The sequence below is a fragment of the Anguilla rostrata genome, chromosome 7 (assembly GCF_018555375.3).
Source record: "Anguilla rostrata isolate EN2019 chromosome 7, ASM1855537v3, whole genome shotgun sequence".
In the NCBI taxonomy this organism is placed as follows: Eukaryota; Metazoa; Chordata; class Actinopteri; order Anguilliformes; family Anguillidae; genus Anguilla; species Anguilla rostrata.
Window position 1 is genome coordinate 32,105,583 of NC_057939.1, and position 23,066 is coordinate 32,128,648.

General features: G+C 39.3%; 1 protein-coding gene across 7 annotated transcripts in view; it reads right to left on the reverse strand.

The window, feature by feature from the left end:
- The window catches only part of pigg (phosphatidylinositol glycan anchor biosynthesis class G (EMM blood group)), a 213,505-nt gene that overhangs the window by 128,165 nt on the left and 62,274 nt on the right, over positions 1 to 23,066 (reverse strand). Inside the window, exon 8 of one of the 7 annotated variants that reach the window (XM_064341957.1) lies at positions 1,197 to 1,307. The exons of the other annotated variants lie outside the window; for them this stretch is intronic. Coding sequence (XP_064198027.1) covers positions 1,212 to 1,307 — 96 coding nt within the window. The 3' untranslated portion in view covers positions 1,197 to 1,211. Of the gene's footprint in view, positions 1 to 1,196; positions 1,308 to 23,066 lie in introns of those variants that run through there. 7 annotated transcript variants of the gene reach the window in all.

Consider the following 23,066-nt stretch of genomic DNA (forward strand, 5'->3'; position numbering starts at 1 on the left):
TAAGTTATGAACTATGGCAATTGATTAGAATGTGAAAATATGGTCAGATAAACAAAGATTTTGGCCAGGTGCCTGAATTAAATCATTATTTGTCCTTAACCTTGAGCAATAATTACAGTCTCAGGTGACATTAGCTGACAAAAATGTGTATAAATCGAATGAAAATGCTATTACTAGCTAAATACACCATGAGATGATGCCCAAGCATAACGTCATGATTTGTATCACAAAGAACCAGGGCTAAACAGTAAACCATTATCATAAAATTTTGGATAAGTATAACCGTACTCCACATGCATTTCTTAAAGTGAAAATACCAGATCATTTTCAGGATCCAAAACTGTAAGTAAGGGTGTTTTCATAAAATAATCATTTTGATCTTGGAAATTGCTTACTATGGATAAGAAATAAGTTGTACAATTATTTTTTAAATGATCCCGGTATTATAGCAATCTTGGGGATTATGTGTTTTTCATCTTTGTGCCCAGTGGCCACATTATGTAGAAAAATACAGGTGGGGGAAACTGTGTTTTCTAAACACATATATTCTTTAAAGATCACAATGGATAAATGACCCCGACTTGAACCACAATAAAATAATTACTCTTGCTTCTTTGAGTCAATCATTTTTCACTGTCTGATATTGGTGTTGTTTATTGATCATCATAAAAGCTTACTTATGTACACAGCCATTGGTAGCAATGCAAGATTCAAAGAGAAAGCTCTTAAGTTCATGATTTGAATGAAAAGTAGCTAGCTCGCTCAAAAGTAAATTTAAAAAATACATTTAAAAAGTAAATTAAAAGAAATTGCTTCTACCATTTATTATTTTGCCTGTGTGGCAAAAATTCATTTTGATCAGAATGCCAAAATTGCCATTATTTTTAGCTTATTCCATCCTGCTAAACCAGCTATTTCATCCCAATTATTATAACTACATATTCATTGCATTATTATTGTGAGTTGGCATATTAAGGCAAAAATATATAGGTTATATAAAGTTATATAAAAATGCAGATTTTGAAATGTCCTGCAATCCAATGATGCAGCATATCATGGGCTTGCATGAGCGCTGGAGTTGTATATTGGGGGAGAGGCCTATTCATCATGCTTTACCCCTTGTTCCTTATAAAATTTTGAAGACAGCAAAAGTATCAAGGTGGTAACAGGTGGATATTACTTGTAAGGTGACTTTTAGCTAGCTAGAGTGGTTAAATTTTGTGCAGGTTATGGAAGTCAAAGTACTGGCTACCTAGCAACTTTGATCGCCATAGCTGAACTCCTAGCCCAGAGGTCAGCATGGAAATCTGTAAATGAATAACATACACATTGTAGGCAGGGCTTTATATAAGGTTTTATCTTACAAGCCACTTTGTCTAGTGGTTTACCAAAGTCACTAACCAGATAGAATTTTCACCAGTCAAAATCCCTCCTCCACCCCCAAAAAGGAATAAATATGGGTAATTGGACAATGTAACTACATGCATTTATTTTGGCATAACAATGTACACTACTGGTCAAAAGTTTTATAACACCCGCATTTTTCCAGTTTTATTTAAATTTAAGCAGTTCACGTCCAGTGAATGACCTGAAATGGTACAAAGGTAAGTGGTAAACTGCCAGATGTTAAAAATAAAAAGTTTAGGTTACCAAAAACTGAAAAATTATGTAAATTTCAGAGTTATAAAAAATGGCCTTTTTCAGGGAACAAGAAATATGTTAACACTTACAGCTTTTCTGCAGCAATGGAAATAAATTAAGCATTGGCAGTTGATGCAAACAATTCGTACAGGTGTCCCAACTTTTGATGATTACTTACAAACCCTTTGTCTGTATAAAATCAGTGTTGGAACAGAATGTATTACTACACCCTCTAAAGCATTATTTGGACAATATTGCACTGCAGGAAGTAGTATATTGCTATCATAACGGCAAGAAAAAGGTAGTTAAAGGAAGACAGACAGACCATTATAACTAGGGCTGTCAATCGATTAAAATATTTCATCACGATTAATCGCATGATTGTCCATAGTTAATCGCGATTAATCACAAATGAATCACACATTTTTTATCTGTTCAAAATGTACCTTAAAGGGATATTTTTCAAGTGTTTAATACTCTTATCAACATGGGAGTGGACAAATATGCTTGCTTTATGCAAATGTATGTTTATTTATTATTGGAAATCAATTAACAACCCAAAGCAATGACACATATTGTCCAGAAACCCTCAAAGGTACTGCATTTAGCATAACGAAATATGCTCAAATCATAACATGGCAAACTCAAGCCCAACAGGCAACAACAGATGGGCATATTGACCTGCTAAATTTAACATTACTTAGTAATAAGAGTACTCACAATGTAGTGTGTCCAACTTTACACTATAAAGGTTCACTAAAACATCCCGTTTTTTTAAGCATTAACACAAAACGATGGACCTCAATGCATCGCAACAACAGACACATTGTAGGCTACAACAGGTTCATTGGTCAGCTAAATTTTCCATTACTCAAAGATCATTCCCTGGATCCCTCGCACTTCTAAAGCAAATCAAACAACGTAATTGTGTCCAACCTCACATGGGGAAAATAAAAGCTCACAAAAACATCCCCTTCTACTATGTGGGATCAAAACAGGATTATACAAAATAAAACAAACAATAAATAAAGTGAGCAGGAAACAGTGGAAAGGGAGTATAATACAGAAGTGGGACTCGAACTAGGATATTGCAGTTAGGCTATACTTCCATTTCTTTGGATACAACAGTTCGGATATACTTCTATTTCTTTGCACCGAGCCAGTTGCTTCAACAGACAAGCCTGTTTACATTGTCGGACGACAGGGCAGCTCCCTTCTTCTGAACAATATGCCCAGACAATGAAAAACTGCTTTCACACTGTTTTACTCGGGAAAACATGGATTCCCACAGAAAACACTGCTTTATTTTATTGTTAAGGAGTATATTAAATGAGTAAATAGAGTGAAACTGCAAAACTAGTTAGGCTGCAGTAGTACTAAAATGTAAATATGGTATCACTGTCAGGTGTTTCGTTATATCATTTACAGCATTTACTTCTGAGCAAAATAACATTTTCTAGCTAAGCTGGTTGCTGATGGATATCGTAACTTTTAAATTTCACATATTGCTATAATGACTGGGAAACATCAACGATACTAACACATATCACATAATCGCACACCCAAATGAAAATGCAAGAAAAGCCCAAATACACCGTTTTTCTTTCTTACCACGAACTACAAATGCTGCGATTTATCTTAATGTCACGTTACCAATCCGGAAGTCGGAAAAGTCGGAGCTCAGAAATGATGCTCGAATTTCTGACCTATAATTCCGAGTTCTACGACCGTTCAGTTGCTTTGTTCACAAGTTGGACCTCGTTTTTTACTAGTTCCGAGTTGTCTTGAACGAAGCATGAGGGTCGGGCAAATGTTCATCGTAACAGAACGTGTGTTAACGTACGTTAAAAAAATTAGTGGCGTTAAAACGAATTTGCGTTAACGCGTTATCGCGTTAACTTTGACAGGCCTCATTATTACCCTTAAAAGTGTAGGTCTTTCCTTTAGAGAAATTGCAAAGAAAGCCAACGTGTCAGTGAATACAGTTTCCTAAACCATCGAAAGAAACTCTGACAGGAAGAGGCCCGGCAGACCCAAAGCCACAACAGAATCAGAAGACAAGTTTCTGAGAGCCAACAGCTTGCGTGATAGGTGGCTCACAGGACAACATTTTCAAGCACAATGGTCAAAGTAAGCAAGTCTCAGTCTCAACAAGAAGAGAAGACTTCGAGCTGCAGGTTTGACAGGTCGAGTGGCAGTACGAAAGCCATTGCTAAAATGACTAAAGAAAAAGAGGCTTGCCTGGCTTATGAAGCACTGGCAGTGCTCTGTAAGAAGATCTTATGGACCAATGAATCAAAATTTTAAATCTTCGGTTCATCACACAGGGTTTTTGTACGCCGTCAAGGAGGTGAAAAGATAGCTCCTCATCGAGTGACTGGCACCCTGAACCAAAAGGGCTACCACAGCATTTTGCAGCGCCATCCAATACCCTCTGGTCAATGCCTAGTTGGTCAGGGGTTCATCCTACAGCAAGATAATGACCCAAAACATACCTCCAGGCTATGTCAGAACTATCTTAGAAGAAAAGAACAAGACAGTAGGCTTCAAATCATGGAATGGCCAGCACAGTCACAGTCTCCAAACCCCATCGAGCTGGTTTCAGTTGAACTGGACAGAAGGGTGAAAGCAAAGCAACCTATGACTGCAACACATTTGTGGGAACTTCTGCAACAGTGTTAGGAGGATCTTTCCGAACAATATTTGATTTCCATTGTAGAACGAATGCCATGAGTGTGTTCAGCGCTCATATCTGCAAAAGGTGGCTACTTTGATGAGTCAAAAAATTAGAATAAATTGTGTTAAACATGATTTCTTTTTTTAATCTCCAATTGTTTATTTGTTCTATGCTTTAATTTCAGAGTACATTGAGACAACTGTGTATAATTCAATAAATACTAGATAAATGGAGGTGTTCTAAAACTTTTGACTGGTAGTGTATGTGAACAGAAACCTTCTCACAATACTTTGCCAGAATTTTTGCCTATTCCTCCTGACAGAACTGGTGTAACTCAGTCAGGTTTGTGGGCCTCCTTGCTCAGACATGCTTTTCCAGTTCAGTCCACAAATTGTCTATGGGATTCAGGTCAGGGCTTTGTGATGGCCATTCCAATACTTTCACTTTGTTGTCTTTAAACCATTTTGTTACAACTTTGGAGGTATGATTATGATCATTATCCTGCTGGAAGACCCAGTTGCAACCAAGTTTTAACTTTCTAGCTGATGTCTTGAGGTGTTTCTTCAGTACTTCTATATAATCCTCCTTCCTCATGATGCCATTCAAGGCTCCAGAGTGCGACCATTTTGGTCGCACATGCGACCAAAAATCTGTTAAGTGCGACTAAACATTTTCATTGGTCGCACCGGTGCGCTTGACATTTAGCAAGTTTGTCTCGACTTTACGATTACGATTTTATTTTCGTAATATTACAACCATATTCTCAAAATCTCTGAATTTTTTTCCCCCCTCAATGTGGCCCTAATACTCCGTCGTAGTACAGTGTATGTACATGTGTAGCGTTATTTATTTTTCCCACCCGCATTCTGCGAAGACCCGCCCCTACTCTGCCTCTGATTGGCTCTGACCCTGATATTCTTCTTTGCTGAATGTGGGTGGGGGAAAAAAATAAGGCACGTATGTGTGAAACCGCGCCCTGTACTCCTCCAGGAGCAGCGCACACTTTTGAGTTATTTGAGTTTGATTTATTTATTTGAGTTTGTCAAGCACTTTAAACATCAGCACTTTTTAAGTTTATTTTTTAAACAATTGAGGTTATTGCGATTTCTTGTTTGTGTTGTGATTTAAATAAAGAAAAAACATGTATCTGCACCTTTATTCCTGTTTACAATCATTTGCATAATGTGTTAAAAAATTACCAATGTGTATGGGAACTGACAAAAAAGGTAACGCTTAAAATGTATTATTGTGGCGCCAAAAGGCACGGTAATATATTTTTGGTGCACCTAAATTATGTGCTGGTGCACCTAAATGAAAAAGTTAGGTGCACCAGTGCAACCAATGTAAAAAGTTAGTCTGGAGCCCTGCCATTTATTTTCTGAAGGGCACCAGTCCCTTTTCCAGCAAAACACCCCCACAACATGATGCTGCCACCCCATGCTTCACAGTTGGGATGGTGTTCTTCAGATTAAAAGCCTCACTTTTTTTTCTCCATACATAGCACTGATCATTATGGCCAAACAGTTCAATCTTCGTTTCATCTGTAGGATTCACTTAATGGTGGATGTAGATACGGGGTCATTCCTATGTTCCCAGGGTCCTATGTTCCCCAGATTTATATGGCACATAATGGGAACATGACAAAGGGTCTTATGTTCTCAGGGTCCTATGTTCCCCAGCTCTACATGAAATCTTATCTGTGTTCAGTAGAAAGGGACAGAGACAGTAAATCAATGATTTTCTGTTTTACTCCAGAAAATGATGTCAGCTAGGTCTATCAGCAAACAAATGGCTTAGCTATGCTCAGAAGTCCACAATAATAATATTTTCCAAGAAATTATGAAAAAGTGGTTCACAACGTTTTGCCAGGTGCAGTAGAACTTAGGACCGTGGGATACGTTCCCGTAGATACTTTGGTACCTGATGCGTCCAAGGAAAGTCAGGCTTGAAACCATGAAGGGATATCAGGACAGTTGCACTTAATCTAGGCAGGACAACCTAAAATGTATGAATTGTGTGATTAAAATATCACTTTAACTTTAAATAAATGCATTGTGGACAATAATCGTCCATATATTGAATTTTAATGTGATATATTAGCTTTTTTGTGACCCTTTACATTTATGGGGTTCTGGAATCGTGACATAATGCCATGGCTCGTAGGCTACTGGTTGATTTTACACGCTCATTTATGGCAGTAGGTTCAAGTTCAAACTCTAAGAATTCTTACTGATAACCTGGTTAATATTTTTGCTGGAAATACCACCTGAAATCCCAGCTGATTAGTTAATGGTTTAAATGGATTCTAGAGATTGACATTTCAGACTATATTCATGTTAACGGTGACAAGAGTGCAACAACATTTAGGTAGCAAATAACAATGCTGAATACTTCTGACATATCTGATGCAGCAACTGTGCACTCTGATCACTTGCTAGGCCTCACTGACAGCAGCCAATGAAGATTCTTAAAATATATAACTAAAGATTTAATTCCATCTTCTACTGGGACTTGCCCTTCATTGAGGGTGTAACAGAAATGTTTGGAGCCGCTGACAAATAAACAAAATGTTCAATTGAACAAATAACTTTAGAGATCAATTTTATGGGTTACTGCTATTGGCATATGCTAGCTAGGCTATACTATACAGTCTCGATTTGCTATCAATAAAGAGTAACAACACACACTGTGTAAAGTTTCATTACCACTTCAGAGAAGTTAAGACACTCAACAAACCACAATTTCAGTGATAAATGTATTGTCGAGCTCATGTGCACACACTGCTGTCAACTTCAAAAGCTCCAGTTTGCCCATCCTACTTAATCATTGTGATTAAGGAATTCCCTGTTGCAAGTCTAAAAGTTAATATCTATTGTAAACGAGGCCGTATTAATATTAACAAAATACGTATGTATGATTTATTTATTTTTTTCGACAGATTTCCATTTACAATATTAATTTAGTTTATTATGTGTATTTTTACAGGACTTACATTGTAACAGGTAACAGTGTTCAGTCCACAAGAATAAATATGAAATAAATATGTTAGCGTTTGAGGTGGTCGATACACATTCCCCCTTGTGCGGTCGATAATAGGTGTTCCAGAGTTGGCAATGTTTAGAGGAGTGTGAGAAACGCATGCACATGCAGCTGACTACTACTACTACTACTACTACTACTACTAATAATAATAATAATAATAATAAACTTTATTTGTATAGCACTTTTCAAATACATAGTTACAAAGTGCTTTACACACATAAAAAGAAAAAATGAAATAAAATAGGTGACTTCCGGTGTCATGGCGGAGTGAGGACGTCTCCACATGTGCTCCTCATATTATTAAAGATTTATATGATTTCAGTATGAGGTAGCTTCTCAGGAATACACTCTTAAAGCATCTAAATACTACGTGTTCGTGTTTTTTACACCGCCAGTGTCGAAAGTTTGCCAGCAAGCCCTCCAGAAATGCTAAACCGAAAGAGACAAAAGAGTCAGCTAGCCAAAGTAACATTAGCCCACAAGCTAACGCTAGCCCCGACGTGGTCACTCCAGGCCATATGAAAGAGCTGATTGACGTTATCCGATCCGATGTCTCAGCAATGCGCAGAGATTTTGGCCGAGCTACGGCCATTACCAAACTTCAGACCAAAGTGTCTAACAATGAACAGAAAATTGAGGAGATGGAAACAACTTTGACCACCCTTGATACTACAATATCAGAGCTCCAGGGGGCAGTAGCCTTGCTGCAAGCCGAGAAAACATGTTTACAAGCTTGCGTGGATGACCAGGAAAATAGGTCCAGGCGTCAGAACATAAGAGTGGTGGGACTTCCAGAAAAACTTGAAAAAGACAATCCCACTATTTTTATGGAATCTGTTCTTCTTGAAGTTTTTGGAGAGGACAGTTTCCCCGCAGACCAGAGGTTGATCGCGCACATTGTACTCTGCGCCCGCCGCCACCACCAAACGCCCCCCCAAGAGCCATGATAGGCCGCCTGCATCACTACAAGACGAGAGAGTTCGTTTTAAAGCAGTCTTATGAGCGAGTGGGTCAACTTACCTACAGAGAAAACAAGGTCAGTTTCTTCCCTAATCTCAACACGGATCTACTGCGGAGGAGAGCTGCATTCAACCCAGTGAAGAAGCAACTACACCAGGCTGGTGTGAAGTTTTCTCTCGCCCATCCCGCTACGCTCCGCTTCTCCTTCAATGAATCCAGGCATGAGTTTAAATCCCCGGAGGATGTGTCTGCCTTTATTACTTGCTACATGCTACCCGCAGCAGCAGCGCCCACAACGGATACCGAGCCTAAAGATATGCCTCCACTGGAGGAGTGAGACTCTACTAGTTGGCTCTGCCAACATGCTGACTGAAATTTCTTGCATAGCTGCTCTGCATTCAGGGAGGTGAATTTACCAGGTTTAACCAAATTTAAAAGTTGGCTTTTTTCCCCATCGACTGTTGGATGGACATAAATAGAGAGAGACATGCTTGGACTACAGCTGCTTCTGATAAGGTGAATTAATACCATCTTTTTTGCAATATTCTGTTGTCTCTACTCTTTTAAACCCCATGGTTTGGGGCAGACAATGCCATGCTCAGTTTCCTTTAAAATACTTGAATTAAAAAAATTTTTTTTTAAATCTAGGCATACTTTTTTTTGAGTGTAATTCCGCAAATATTGTTATTATCTTTACTAAATGAATACCTCTATCCTTTTGAGTTAAAGAGGAACGCCAAGGCGTGTGAGTTTGAGGTTTAATGTGCCTTTTGCGCTTTTGTAAACGGTTGGTCTATGTTGTAGTTTGCGTAAGTGCGGGGGAGGGAGGGGTGGGACGGCTACATCAGTGTTTTTATGGTGCATCTGTCAGTGTTTTTTTTTTTTTTGTTTAACCATGTTTTTTGCTTACTGCAGTCACAACGTTCACATTCACTTTTTATTTTAACAGACAGTGAGGCAAACCTTGACACATGTTTTATACTATTCCACTTTTCTTGCTCATGAATAGGTTTAATAATAGAAAAGTAATCTTTATATAGTGGAACGTGAAAGGGGCAAACCTTCTTTGTAAACGGCACCAAATTTTAGCTCACCTTTCGCAGCTTAATGTAGACAACGTTTTTACAAGACATGTATTTTCGTAATGCAGATGTCAACAGGATTCATAGGAGTTGGGTAGGGAAAGTCTTCCATTCTAGATTTGACTCTAGAGCCAGAGGCACAGCAATACTTATTCATAAAGACATTCCCTTTGAAATTAGTGAAATTATCGCAGATTCAAATGGTAGATATATCATTGCCACCGGGCAACTTTTCAACAAACCTGTGACTTTGGCAAGTATCTATGCTCCCAACTGGGATGACAAAGCTTTTATTTATTCCTTGTTCTCCACCCTACCAAATGTGGACAGCCACTCGCTTATAATTGGGAGAGATATAAACTGTACTTTAAATCCTGATCTGGACCGCTCATCGACCAGACCTGCTCATCCGTTAAAAATGGCTACTGCCTTAAACAGCTCCACTGCACAGTTTGGCCTGTGTGATCCCTGGAGGTTCAAATATCCACAGAGTAGGGCTTATTCCTTCTTCTCTTCAGTACACCACACATTCTCCCGAATTGATTATTTTCTCACTGACATTAGATTTATTCCCCTCATTAACCTCTTAGCGCACAGCCCCTAGTGGTGGGCACGCCCGCGTGCCTAAATTACTAAACTCAAACATTCGGTGCTACTGCAACCAAAGTGTGAGATGAAAACAGAAACGCGTTGTTTCAGTTTCATTAGTAGACGATACATGACAACTATGCCGAAAACGGAGTTTCGCAGCCCCACCATTGTCGCTCCCGTCGTTCATTTAACACACACCCCCTCCCTGCAGTCTCATCTAAAAAACACCCCCCACCCTTGACATAATGGACAATATTGTCTATCTTGGCATTCATAAAAATATTCTTTCACCACTAAAAAATCGTATTCCGTCATAGCAACAAGATAAACCCGACAATAGCCCTAAGATATGCCTATACAGCAGTGAAAACGCTGCTCACTGAATAATGAAATAAACGAGAAAAAGTTTTTAAAAATGATACCATGTCATTCTACAGTCAATATCTGGGACTAAATATTGAATAAATATAAAACCTTACTGTTGGTTTTACGTGTAGAGATGTCCCTTTTGAGACTGCGTGGTCATATATTGTCTTGGACAATCCGTTTGGGAAATATAGGCGCATCTGTGACGCCTGGGTATCTTCCAAAATAGCTGTGCGTAACACCACACCTGTTGTTTACGGCGTCGTCGCCCTTTTTAGTACAGTCTGACTAGATTTACAATTCATTTATTCGGTAGGCGAGAGTATAAGCTTTCTAACGATGTATAACATGTCTAATTCTGCTTTCGGAATAGCGTTTTATAGGTCAGCGTAACAGAAAATATTCTTAGCATAGCATTCACTTACGCAATCACACTCTGTTAGCAGACAAATACGATGCACCTAACGAAACATGTTCAAGGATATTTCGTAATTTCTTGGAAAATACTATCATTATTGAGGACTTCTGAACATAGCTAAGCCATATGTTTGCTGATAGACCTAGCTGACATCGTTTTCTGGAGAAAAACAGAAGCGAATAGAACAATATAATTGATACTGTCTCTCTGTCTCTATCTACTGAACATAGAGGAGATTTCACCATTGCTATGTAAGTATTAGCGCTCAAAATATTTCGGTTATATACGTTCTTTTTGAAATTGAGTATTTTTAAATAGGTTAGTGGTGTTATATAATGTAAATATTTCACACTGTAATGTAAGCGTTAGACGGAAGTGTAATAGTTTTTGTGAAGCATGAAACAGTGATGACGTCAGAGCTGGAACATTGCCAAAACGTGGTGGACGGGTGAAAATTGTTTTCATGTTGTCTCATCCCCATACAATAAAACATACGAGAGTACAGAGTATAGAAATACACACGAGTTAATTATTACACATTTAGGTACTGTACCGCATTGTGTGACAATGTTTTTGCATTATTTTTTTAATCTGATAGCAATGTGTCATCTTAAACTCTCATAAGGGGCTCATTTATATGCTTTATAATGGACAAAAAACATTTTATTCAATTTTGGAGAGATTTTGGATATGTTTCTGGACACCTAGCTATTTTAGACCACTGTACTGACTGAAAGGTTGTAATTCCCATTTGAAAATTATGCAACAGTGATTTTCTTGAGTCAAAACAGTTGATTTGTAGTGAAATACATGGATATGTTATGATTTACAGCAATGCATAATTTAGACATTTTGGATAGATTTGGAGATGCTGGGTACACTGCTTAGTTTTTGCTTCATACATCTATAGTAGTTCTACATATCCACCCTTAGATTTTATGAACTTGTGGTCAAGAAGTTTTTGACCTAGCACATGTATAGTTTAACCTCCTGCATATATTCAATCTCGCAGTATTTCATTGCGAACTTAAAAAGTGCAAATTTATTTTGGATTTTTTGTCAAAACAATTGCATTTGTGGCACTTTATTTCTTCCAAAATTATGAATATAAACTAATCTGTGTTAGTATTGTAAATTGTACAAATGTCTTGCTTCATTTAAGCCATTTTTCAAGTCTCTGTGGTGCTCACGTCTGGAGTTATAAAGCTTTAAATAGGGTACCCCCTAAATAGGGTACCCCCTGTTGCCACTATGCCCCAACCATAGTGGCAACAGATTGAGCGTCCGCCATTGTAGCAACCTCACAGTAAACAAACATAGGGTACTACCACGCGACTTTATTTATGGGCGGTGGCTTGACCGAAACTAAGTGACAATAGCCAACAAAACCAAACATGTTCATCAAACTGCACTCCCATCACGCCCCCAAAACTCCGCTATAAGAATCACTAAAACTAGCCGACTTTGCTGACAAATTATGAGTATTTAGTGATCCTAAAAATGTTGTTTATTCTATTGAGTGACTTCTTCAACACTTTAACTTTCGTAATATGGAATAAAGGAAAAAAAAAATTAAAAACCTTTTTTGCCTCCTAGCGCGATTTCAAGATTTGCGACTTGCGGACCTTTCCTCCAGCACCCGTCACATATGAACATGGTGATAAATCCGGCAAACTGCTTGCCCATCAGGCACGTCAGTCCTTTGTCTCAAGGAAAATAATGCAAATTAGAGACGGGTTCCACAGTCTCAGACCATGTACAGATTAATGATGCATTCTCAGAATTTTACACAAAACTGTACACCTCAGAATGTGAAAACAACTTAAGCATGACTGATTCCTTTTTTGAAGGTCTAAATCTACCTCAATTAAATGAAGCTGAAATAGATAAACTTGATAGTCCCTTGTCGATTGAGGAGATTCAAAAAGCTATAAGAAGCATGCAGTCAGGCAAGTCCCCCGGCCTCGATGGATTTGTAGTGAAATTTAATGAGATGTTTTCAAATGACCTTGCACCTTTGCTCCTCGCTATGTATTTGGAGGCATTATCAGAAGGTCAGTTACCCCCCACTCTGAGACAGGCCTCAATATGTCTTCTACCTGAAAAAGGCAAGGACCTGTTGCTCCGTGAGTCATATAGACCAATTTCACTCCTTAATGGAGATTATAAAGTTTTGGCAAAATGTCTTGCTAAACGCTCAGAAAAAGTGCTCCCACGCATTATATCCCCAGACCAGACAGGATTTGTTCAAGGGAGATACTCCTTTTTTAATACTCGCAAGCTTTTTAACATCATATACACTGATCTTCAGTGACCTGTCCCTGAATTTGTGCTGTCCTTGGACACAGAAAAAGCGTTCGATCGGGTAGAGTGGGGCTTCCTCTTTAAAACTGGAGAGTTTTCGGCTTTGGCCAAAATTTTATTTCCTTGGTGAAACTGTTGTACGCGGCTCCTTTGGCATATGTTCGCACAAATGATGTGCAATCAAATTATTTCCCTCTTCAAAGAGGGACCAGACAGGGGTGCCCCCTCTTTCCATTGCTTTTCGATCTGGCAATCGAACCGTTTGTTATTTCACTGCAACAGTGCCATACGTTTGAGGGGATAACTCATGGTAATACTGTATATAAGACAGCGTTGTATGCAGATGACCTTCTTTTGTTCATCAGTAATCCTATGTCATCAATACCGCTCATCCTCACCCTGTAATTTCGGGAAATTGTCTGGCTACAAAATGAATCTGGAGAAAAGTGAACTGTACCCTGTCAATTCTGCTGCTCAAAATATACCCTCTTCTGCTTTTCCTTCCAGGAGAGTGAGCTCTCACTTTAAATACCTTGGCATAGTGGTTCCCAGATCCTTTAACCATCTTCTTCAACTTAATCTAACACCTTTGATAGATAAATGTAAACAAGATTTAGAATGATGACGCACCTTACCCTTATCAATGGCAGGTCGCATCAATTTGATTAAAATGAACATAGCTCCTAGATTTTTATATCTCTTCCAAAACATCCCAATATTCATCCCAAAGTAATTGACACAGTTCTCTCAAAATTTATTTGGAACAATAAACAGCCACGCATCAGTAGGCGCTTCCTGGAGAGACACAAGATGGAGGGAGGAATGGCCATGCCTAATCTCTTGTATTATTATTGGGCAAGTAATATCCAAAAAGTTATCTTTTGGGTCAAGGCTCGCTCTGATGAGAATGTGCCAGATTGGGTCGCAGCAGAGTCTTATAACCTTCCTATTCACACCCTAGTCTCCTCTGCAGTACAAGTCTCTATAGGCAGCTCTGCCAATAATCCTGTGACAACCCACACACTTAAAGTCTGGTTGCAATTTAGGAAGCATTTTGGTTTGCAAAGCCCTTCTGTTAAGGCACCTATTATGCCTAACCACCTTTTTACACCAGCTATGACAGACATGGCACAGGAATGGGATTCAGTTTATTGAGGATCTTTATATGGATGGAATATTTGCATCCTTCGAGCAGCTAGCAACAAAATATAACCTACCACATACCCACTTCTTTCGATATCTACAATTGAGGAACTTTGTTAAGAAACAATATTCTTCCTTTCCCAACAAGCCCCCAGCTACCCCAGTTGATAATCTGCTGTCTCTAGATGCAGATAAAAAGGGTATAATCTCATAGACTCATTGGTGAGCTGAACCCCCAGTCAGTAGATATACTTAGGGACTCCTCTTCTAAATGAAACTTGGAAAGCAAGTCTTGAGCAGATACACGCTTCATCTCCTTGCAGCAGACATGGGCTCATACAATTTAAAATTGTGCGTTGTATTCACTTTACAAAAGCCAAATTGGCTAAAATTTACCCAAATCTGGACCCCACCTGTGATAAATGTAAATCTGCGTTGGCCACTTTAATTCACATGTTTTGGTCATGCCCTTGTCTACATGCGTTTTGAGCTCAATTTTAAAATCCCTAAGTGAAGCCTATAACATATTAATTGAACCAGATCCCCTGATCGCCATTTTTAGTGTGAAACCAGAGATTGCTACCTGGTCAAGACATATTTATAATGTAGCTGCCTTTACTTGCTTGCTAGCTTGCAGACTTACTGTTTAACTGGAAAGATCCTAAACCACCTTCCCACGCCAGGTGGCTGAAGGACGTCATGTTCCATTTAAAACTAGAAAAGATTAAATTTACCCTAAGGGGGGAAAAGGCTGAGTTCAGTAAAACATGGACCCCTTTTATATCCTATTTCACTACTGTTACTGGGATAACAAATAGGAATTACTCTTAGTGCTCTATGTAGAAATGCAAGAACGTGTGGATCACTTTGTGTAGCTGTATGTATGTATGACTTCCTTTTCTTCCCTTTTTTTTTTTTTTAAGACATGCATCTCTGTAATTAAAATTTTTTTTTTATTATCGACATTAACATTAACTGTCAACAATTTATTATTTCACCCCATGTCTTTAACATATAACCTACTTGCAGTAATAGCAGAGATAAACTATTATTTGTATATACTTGCAATTGTGGAAAATAAAATTTGTCTGCATTGAGGATCATTGTCTGGTCCTCTATATGCGCAACTCTTGCGCTTTAGTGACAACGCATTGAGAGTTGGGAGGGACCACTTGGAGAACAACACTCTATTCAAGATTCAGCCACAGCTGAGATTCTTGAAAAGAATGGACAGACTTGAAAAATGGCTTAAATGAAGCAAGACATTTGTACCATTTACAATACTAACTTAGGTTATTTTATATTCATAATTTAGGAAGTGCCATGAATGCAATTGTCTAGGCAAAAAATCAAAAAAAAATTTGCACTTTTTATTTTGCAATGAAATACTGAAAGATTGCAAACATACAGCGGGTTAAACTACACATCCTGGATCAAAAACTCCTTGACCACAAGTGCATCAAATCTAAGGGTGGATACGCAGAACTACTAAAAGCTCTATGAATCAAAAAGTAAGCAGTGTACCCAGTGTCTCCAAATCTATCCAAGATGTCTAAATTATGCATTGCTGTGAATCACAACATAATCATGTATTTCACTACAAATCAACTGTTTTCACTCAAGAAACTCACTGTTGCATCATTTTCAAGTGGGAATTACAAGCATGCCGTCAGTACAGTTTCCTGAAATATCTAGGGGTCCTGAAACATATCCAAAATCCAAAAATTAATAAAAAAGCTTTTTGTCCATTATAAAGCATATAAATATGCCCCTTAAGAAGGTTAAGGTGAAACATTGATATCAGATAACAAAAAATCATGCAAAAACATTCTCTCACTATGTGGTACAGTACCTAAATGTGTAAAAATTAACTCTTGTATGTTCTTCTGTACTCTACAGTATGTGATGTTTTCTTGCATGGGGATAGGACGACATTAAAACCATATTCAACCATCCACCACGTTTTGGCAATATTCCAGTTGAAGTCACATCCAGTGCATTAAACACAAACACAAATAGCAAACCATCTAATGCTTACATTACAGTGTGAAAAAATCCTTATTATAAAATACCACTAACCTATTTAAAGACACTCAATTTCAAAAATAACGTATATAACCGAAATATTTTCAGCAGTAACACTTACATTTGGACGATGAAATCTTATCTGTGTTCATTAGATAGAGACAGAGACAGAATCAGTGGCGTCATTCCCCCAGTTCTAACTTAGCCCAGAAAACGGTACATCAGCTAGGTCTATCAGCAAAAATATGCTTTAGCCACGCTCAGAATTTCTCAAGAATAATAATATTTTCCAAGAAACAATGAAAGTCATCGATTAAATTTCGCCAGGTGCAGTGTCTTCTACTGCTACCACAGACTGAATGCATAATGCAGCTATAATGAGACAAAACTTACGCTGAGCTATTCCAAAAGTAAAATGAGACATATATTATACATCGTTAGAAAGCTTATTCTGTCACCTATTGGATCGATTAATTGTTGATCAAGCCAGATTATACTACAAAGGACGACAACACCGTAAACAGCATGTGTGATATTACACACAGCTACTTTGGAAGGTGCCCGGGCCTCACAAATGAGCGCATATTTCACAAACAGATTGTCCAATACAAAATATGACCACTCCGTCTCGAAAGGGACATCTCTATGCGTAAAACCAATAGTAAAGTTGTATATCTATTCCATATTTAGTCACAGATACTGACAGTAGAATGACATGGTATAATTTTTGATTTTGTTTATTTCAGTGTTCAGTAAGCAGCATTTTTCACAGCTGTACTGGCATACTGTAACAAGTGCTGCAGTCCTTCTCCCCACAAACCACACAATCCTCTGTTCTTGGACGCACACAGGTTTTATTGCGGTCGGTTGAAGGCCATACATACACAAACAAAAACTAAAACAAACCAAACCGAAACACACGATACGGAAACACTCAGCGTCGCTCCCGGGTGCGTCTCATTCCAGCCCCTGGTCTTACTGCAGGTAGAGCATATAAACAATTGGCAATTAATTGTCATTGCACACACCTGGGTTGCAGTGATGGCTAAACCGCTCCCTCTCCACCTGCAGATGGTGCCCTAACCTCACCACCCCTCCACACATACCTTCAACTATTGTTGGCTTTATCTTGTTGCTACGACGAAATACCAATTTTTAGTGGTAAATGAATGTTTTCATGTATGCCCAGATAGACACTATTGTCCAGTGTGTTAAGCGTAGGGGGTGTAGTTACAGATGAGCATGCAGGGAGGGGGTGCTTGGTAAATGCAGGACCAGCGCGACAATGGTAGCGCTGCGAAACTCGGTATTCGCCATAGTTGTCCTGAATTGTCTACTAATAAAGCTAGAACAATGAGTTTGTGTTTTCACCTCATAATTTGGTTGCAGGAGCACAGAATGTCTGAATTGAGCAATCTAGGCATGCTGGCATGCTGACCACTAGGGGTTTTGCGCGAAGTGGTTAAAAACCAGGTATTCAAAAAAGGAGACGAGGTGAGCACTAAACTGCTTGAGGATTAAATCAGTGCGAAAGAGTATAGCCAGATTACCACCAATACCAACAGCACAGGGTTTACAGATATAAGTGAAACTGGGAGGAGTAGCTTGATGCAAATAAATAAATTAATTTAGCCATTGCCATGTTTCCATCAAGCACAAGATATCAACACATTTATCATGGATAAAGTCATTAATAATCAGAGCCTTATTGTTAAGAGATCACATGTTAAAAGAGCGACTCTTGTACCACAGTTGTTTAAAGGTTTATCAGCAGGAGCGACAGTGTTCCGTATAAAAGATAAAGCGTTGATCCGAACACCATGGGGAAGATACAGAGTACGTATTGCTGGGCGTTGATTTGTAAATATTACGTGATAGCAACACAATAACTTTTTAGCATTTTATACAGGGAATTTCACTCAAAATATCCGACGGATAATGGTGTCAATGTAATAGCTGAGATTGTGTCCAGATATGATATTGATGTAATGATTTTACTCTCATGCTAATACAGGTTTCCATACAATCTGGGTTATATTTTACGCAATAGTAACAAACTTTGCCAATGCAATTGGCGCAGGGAAATCATGGTGGTAACACGATCCGGCCCATTTTAGGTTTTGCTTTCAATATCCGATGAACAATGGTGTTGTAAATCTAAACTGGGATTTTCTTTGTCCACAAATGATGCGGGTCTAACAAAGTTACTTTTATTTCAATACAGCTAGCCTAAAATTGCAACTAGTTGATTTTAGAAATAGGAACTACACACGGTACTGGAAAACGTAGGCTAGTTACTGTATGACACACAGACACACACACACTCAGAAAATGTTGGCTAGTGGTTGTACAGTATTATTAAGTAGACATAAGGACGGAGTGTAGCACAGTGGGTAAGGAACTGGCCTTGTAAACAAAAGGTCGCAGGTTCGATTCCCGGGTAGGACACTGCCGTTGTACCCTTGAGCAAGGTACTTAACCGAAATTGCTTCAGTATATATCCAGCTGTATAAATGGATACAATGTAAAAATGCTATGTAAAAAGTTGTGTAAGTCGCTCTGGATAAGAGCGTCTGCTAAATGCCTGTAATGTAATGTAACATAAAAAATAGATAGTTGGATTTACTAAATAAATAAAATTGTTGGATTTGCTAAATAAAAATCTAGACATGTGTATGTGATTAAGCAGCCATTATGTGACATCTTCAGCTTAGTTTGTCTTATCGTTCTTAATAACATTGCGTGCAGCCACTGTCCAAGGAGTTTTTCAAAATTTTTTTGGTTACACTACCACCTGTGGGACAAGCAAGGATTAATTAAAAGTATGTTTATTTTCTGAATCCAGTGGTTCCAACAGTCAATGCCCTTGTTAAAGCACTGTGAATACTGAACACAAGCGGTATTGCGTGCTAGAACCCTTCACTTAATCTACAGGTAAAATATATTTGATTTGATTTAATGTAATATTTATGTTTAAAATTAAAATGATCAATTAAATCACCAAATTCATTAATAGGTTAATCTACATAAAACTGGTGGAATCAACCAACAAGTTAAAACAAGCTCTATATCAGGTTTCAAGATTAAATAATTGAATTTACTATAAAGCAGTCAATTAGATTAATGCATTGAAATCACACATTCTTTATTGAATGTAGGCTCACTACTTCTAAATTACAAAACAGAAGATGTACACCAAAACCTTAAACAGTTGATTATAAAATACCAGGAAAGAGAGAGAGAGACGGATAAGCCAGACCATGCCAAACTGTTACTCACTCACACTTTAAGCGTCACAGGATGAAAGGAAAGCAGCACAAAACACACTGTCACCTGCCAAGTGTGACATCCCGGGGAAGGAGATGCAGCAATACCAGGCAAAACCGTTGTCTGTCCCATGAAGACAGAGAGCGCACTCACACAAACATGAAATAAAATAAACGGACACCGTCACCCTTCCCCCCCTCACGGGTTCCGGTCAAAAACGATAAACAAAAACAACAAGCTAAAATAACAAAGACGAAAGAAAGTTCAGTTCCCTGCTCTGTAGCTGACCCGCCTTCCTGGCCAGGTCCAGCTCCTCTAGCATCCCAGCTGAGGATTACTTTAATTGACTTGTTATTGCTTAAAATAAAACGAAACAAAAATCATAACTGTGCTCTCGGTGTTAGCTCCCAGTCTCGGCCCTGAACTGTGGAGAGCAGCACACCTTTAAGCACCTGGGCTGATTAGCTAACGCAGCCCAGGTGCGTGTGCTCTCTCCACCAGGCGGCGCAGCAGAGACCAATCCACCTCTCCAGTGGACCGACTGCTACTCACACACAACCAAGGAACCACCACCAAAATAAAAATAGAAAACTCTTCTTCTACTAGCCGAGGCGGGGGTACCGGTTTGCTAATTTCCTTGCCCTGGAAGTTCTGTCCTAACCCTACTTCCTCCTCCTTTGAATTTCATGCAATTACTGTAACTTATCCCTCAAAATTTCACATTATTGTTCTGTACCGTCCTCCAGGTCCACTCGTCTCTTTCCTGGACGAGCTGGACACTCTCCTGAGCTCCCTCCCTGAGGATGGCACTCCTGCTATTCTACTGGGAGACTTCAACCTCCCACCAGAGACCTCCCAACTGTCCAGGGTTGCCTCACTCCTCCAGTCTTTCGCCCTATCCCTGTCCTCTTCCCCCCCCACACACAAGGCTGGTAACCAACTAGACCTTGTATTCACCAGAAGCTGCTCCATTCCCCTCACGCCTCTCCTCTGTCCTGATCCTTCTTGACCTGTCTGCAGCTTTCAACACGGTCAACCATAAAATATTCCTCTCCACCTTGGCTGGGATGGGCATCGCCGGGACTGCCCTGTCTTGGTTCGCTTTCTATCTTGCAGATAGGTCCTAGCAGGTCACCTGGAAGGGGTCTGCCTCTGCTTCTCATCCCCTTGTTACGGGAGTGCCGCAGGGATCTGTACTGGGTCCTCTGCTGTTCTCCTTATACACCAGATCTCTTGGTTCAGTTGTTAATTCACATGGCTTCTCCTACCATTGTTATGCAGATGACGCACAACTCTTCTTTTCTTCCCCCCCCTCGGCCACACAGGTCAATGATAAGATATCTTCCTGCCTGGCTGACATCTCCACCTGGATGGCCAGCCACCATCTGAAGCTCAACCTCAACAAAACTGAGCTGCTCTTCTTCCCATGCAAGACCTCCTTACTTTGTGAGCTCTCAATCATGGTTGATGACACCACAGTGACTGCCTCTCACTCTGCCAAGAGCTTGGGGGTGGTCCTGGATGACCAACTGGACCTCAAGGAGCACATCAAGGCAACATCACGGTCCTGCAGATTCCTTCTGTACAACATCAGAAGGATTCGACCGTACCTGACGACGCACTCCACCCAGCTGCTCGTCCAGGCTACGGTTACCTCTTGCCTTGATTACATGTAACAAGTATTTTTCATGACACTTGTTACATGTTGCCCCATCCCAGCACTTTTTGGTAATTTGTATTTGTCCTAATACTGTAGCTTATTCTTCTGCCTAGTTGGCTTTGCAGAGGTTAGGTCAGAATAGTGTTCACTGTGTGAACTAAACTGTGTTCTTGGCTAGAAATAGCTGTACAAAATAAGTATTGTACCTTACTGAACCTGTGTTTAGCAGTTGTCTATGACCATGAAATGCACTTTTTGTATGTCGTTTTGGATAAAAGCGTCTGCCAAATGAATGTAATGTAATGTACTAGGCTCCGAAACCAAACACAACTTTTTCCAGTGGCCTTCTTAAATACCCAGCATGGCTTGAGGATGTTTGACCTGATTGGGTGATGTTGAGTTAAGGTGTAGGAGAGAAAGGAAGGGGGGTCAGACTCATTTATGACAAGGACTGACCTACATAAAGACTGCAATCAAACTTAAAGAAGAAATGGGAAAGGGAAATGTTAGGCACGTAGCTATGCAGGGTCTCCGACCCCCGATATGGTGTCATGTGTCTTCTGGTTTGTCTCTTCTGAGGAGGTGAGTAGGTGAGACCCATAGATTGTCTGCCTAGATTAGGGTATCATAACTGGTGGAATGGCATACTTGCCATCCCAAAACATAGAGCAAATATAAATGATAACAGCACTTATCTTGCAGATCAACATTCTACATCTGCTGTGTGCTGTGCTTCAGCAATTGTTTTGGTTTAAATGGACAAATCAGATAACATAAATCATTCATTGATGGAATCAAACATGTTTATGTAGATACTGAATCTTAAGCAATCTGCCCAGTGGTGAGTACATGTTATTTTAAGCATAGTAGACATATACAGAGCTGTAGCAGTTGTCAAAGATCTGTGCTGATACCCTTTGAGGGAGAGCAGGCTGATGTTAGCATTAGGGCTGATCAATTTCATTTCCTGTCTTTTGAGGCTTTGGGCAAATACAAACATGTCACTTAAAACATTGTTTTTTATGAATAATTGTCATCAGTAAAAACAGGGATAGCCTATAGTATTAGCAACAGAAGAGGTGGAATTCCTGGATGCAACTTAGCTATTCTCATGATAAGCATACAAATTTAGCTAGCAAATCAAGTATTCTAGGCTAAGACTTCAAAACATGTGCATTTACAACATATTTGTAACATTATATACATTAACATCTAGCTAGCCAGCAAACTAGTGATATGATCTGAAACGTTAGTGCTAGATAGCATATCAAAGTAGTAAGACAGTTAGCTGGCTAGTCTAATTAGCTTTACATGAGAGTTGTCATAACAATCCTAGCTACTAAAACATAACATTAATCAACCCAGCCGTGATTAGCAATCTAGCTAACAGATAGCAAAGACATTACGGTACATAACATTAATAAAACTGGCTCGCCATAGGGTTTCACCCTTGCTTTACTGGATCCGACCAAGTGGCCAAAACTGTGCTTAGTTTTTGAAGCTCACTTCCTTGTCTTCTTGATTGACGTTGCAGACTAGCGCCAGTGCAGTGGCTCCAGTATAGCTGTTTCAGCCACCCGTTTCAATGTAAGTCAATGGTAACAATAGGGCAAAAGTCAATTATTTTTTCTCCACAAGCAAATAGTTGCAATAGGTGTTTTTTTCTTCATCTAAGGTCTTCCCATGTGCTAATTTGTTAAGTTATTGTGTTATTCGGACAAGATGGTAATATTTTTGTGGACGAATCAGGGACAGTCTGCATCACTGCCGAGTCGCTGTATCTCATGCGCTTAGTGGACGACCGGATTTCCTGCTCATATGAGGATCATCCTTTTTCCTACAGTGCAGTTGCTGGCTCCAATTTGTACAAAATGTCGGTGCCTGCACTTC